At 30.0% G+C, this 1,766-nt stretch overlaps 1 protein-coding gene across 1 annotated transcript; it reads left to right on the forward strand.

Annotated features, from left to right (window-relative positions):
* Positions 1-79: 79 nt before the first annotated feature.
* On the forward strand, positions 80-865 carry LOC134266235 (perlucin-like; the record flags this gene model as incomplete). Its single annotated transcript, XM_062748462.1, has 3 exons — positions 80-199; positions 370-583; positions 838-865. Coding segments are annotated over 3 exons (362 nt in total), but the record flags the coding sequence as incomplete, so codon positions are not given.
* Positions 866-1,766: the final 901 nt, after the last annotated feature.

Genomic DNA, 1,766 nt, shown 5'->3' on the forward strand with positions numbered 1-1,766 from the left:
AGATTCAATGAAATATGTTAAGGTTTTTTATCCTAATATGCATTCTTAACTATTCAAAAAATACATTATTTTTCTACAGGTTGTTCTTTTATTTCTTTATCTATGTACCAGAACACTTGTTCACAACTTCATTCGAAGCTGGCAGAGCCAATGACGATAGAAGAGGCGAGATTTCTTATCAGTTACAGTCACACTCTAGGTATTGTCCTTAATAAAGTCTTTAAAAGGGTTTAAAAAATTTTATTTTGATAAATAATATAAAATCTTTAAAAGTTGGGGAATAACAATACAAAAGGAAAACAGACACAAAATAAATACACCAGGATGTGAATGTGTTGTACTAACACCCCTGGTGATAATTATTTACAGGACACAGCTATTGGCTTGGAATCTCTGATCATGTGTTAGAAGGAAGATGGGAATATTCTTCTACTCAAACTGCCATTAAATTTGACATGTTTTTCCCTGGACAGCCAACTACAGGAACTTCTGAGAATTGCATGATTATGTGGTATCCTCATGGGAATGAATGGGGAGATGAAGTGTGCTCGTATTCATATCACTTTGTCTGTGAACAAGATCAGTAAGTTTATTGTCACATGTATATTTTACGTAATTTACAGTGACGTGCCTTCAATTTTGAAGGAGGGGCCAGCTAGAGGAAAATTTTGATTCAATGAACAGTTTAACGGTAAAAATGAACAAATACGTACATTTAAATTGTTCATTATTACCATTAAACTGTTCATTGATTAAACCTTCTGCTAATAATGTTGCAAAATAGTTATAATGAAAATTATTAAGAATAATGGCATGTTTTTATGGTTGTTGTTTCAGGACTGGTCCAGCAAATGTAATTGGTTGAAGATGTCAGTGATTACATAAAAATATTTGATATTTGATGTTTAAGAAACTATGCCATTTTTTCAGTAAAGGATCAATTTTATTTATAATATGTATTTGATTTGAATTTGCTTGCGATAACAAACACGTTATCATGGTAATCGTCACAAAAGGTTTATCTCTGTGGGAGTGAAGACACAATGTACAATCATTTAATTTTTGTCTTCTTTTTTGCATTTGCATACTATACTGATGGTAAGTATATATATTCCACTTCAAACATTTAAAGAAAAAATAAAACTGACAATTTTATAAACAATTTATACCTTTCTTATAACAGTTTATTTGAAAATAGAAGTATTTAGAAAACATGTTGAGATATGTGCAGCGTTTTGTTTCTGAGAAAAGAGTATATTATTTAATTAACTAATTGGTTATTTTTTTCAAACAAACATATTCTGCAACATATTTCTTTTTATTTAACATTTTAACACTAGTGTAAATCAATTGCAAGGAAAAAGACTAAGGTATAAAGGTAAAAATAAATAGGACCTCATTTTGAGAGCAAATCCTGGTATCTTGCTTTCCGAACGTGTACATTGCAGGTTGTAGGGTTGGATTTCTCTAGTACTATGATAAATGCTACTTCTTTAGTCATACCGAGACCAATTGGTCTGACGCAGGGGTTAATAAATGATTCAAAGTATTTCATACTGTATTTGATATTTAAAGTTTAATATCTTTTAATATAAAACACATATAATTTAGAATATATGCCAACAATTCCATACAAAGGTTCATTCTCTATAAGGCCATTTTCCGGCCTACGATAAAATCACTTTAAAATGTGATTTTATATAACTATAATCATTCTAGTTCATGACTTTGATGTTTGTTTATCAACATCGATCATCTAAGTCACG

This window comes from Saccostrea cucullata, unplaced genomic scaffold, assembly GCF_032062105.1.
Source record: "Saccostrea cucullata isolate Sc308-1 unplaced genomic scaffold, CSIRO_AGI_Scuc_v1 ctg14958, whole genome shotgun sequence".
Lineage (NCBI taxonomy): Eukaryota > Metazoa > Mollusca > Bivalvia > Ostreida > Ostreidae > Saccostrea > Saccostrea cuccullata.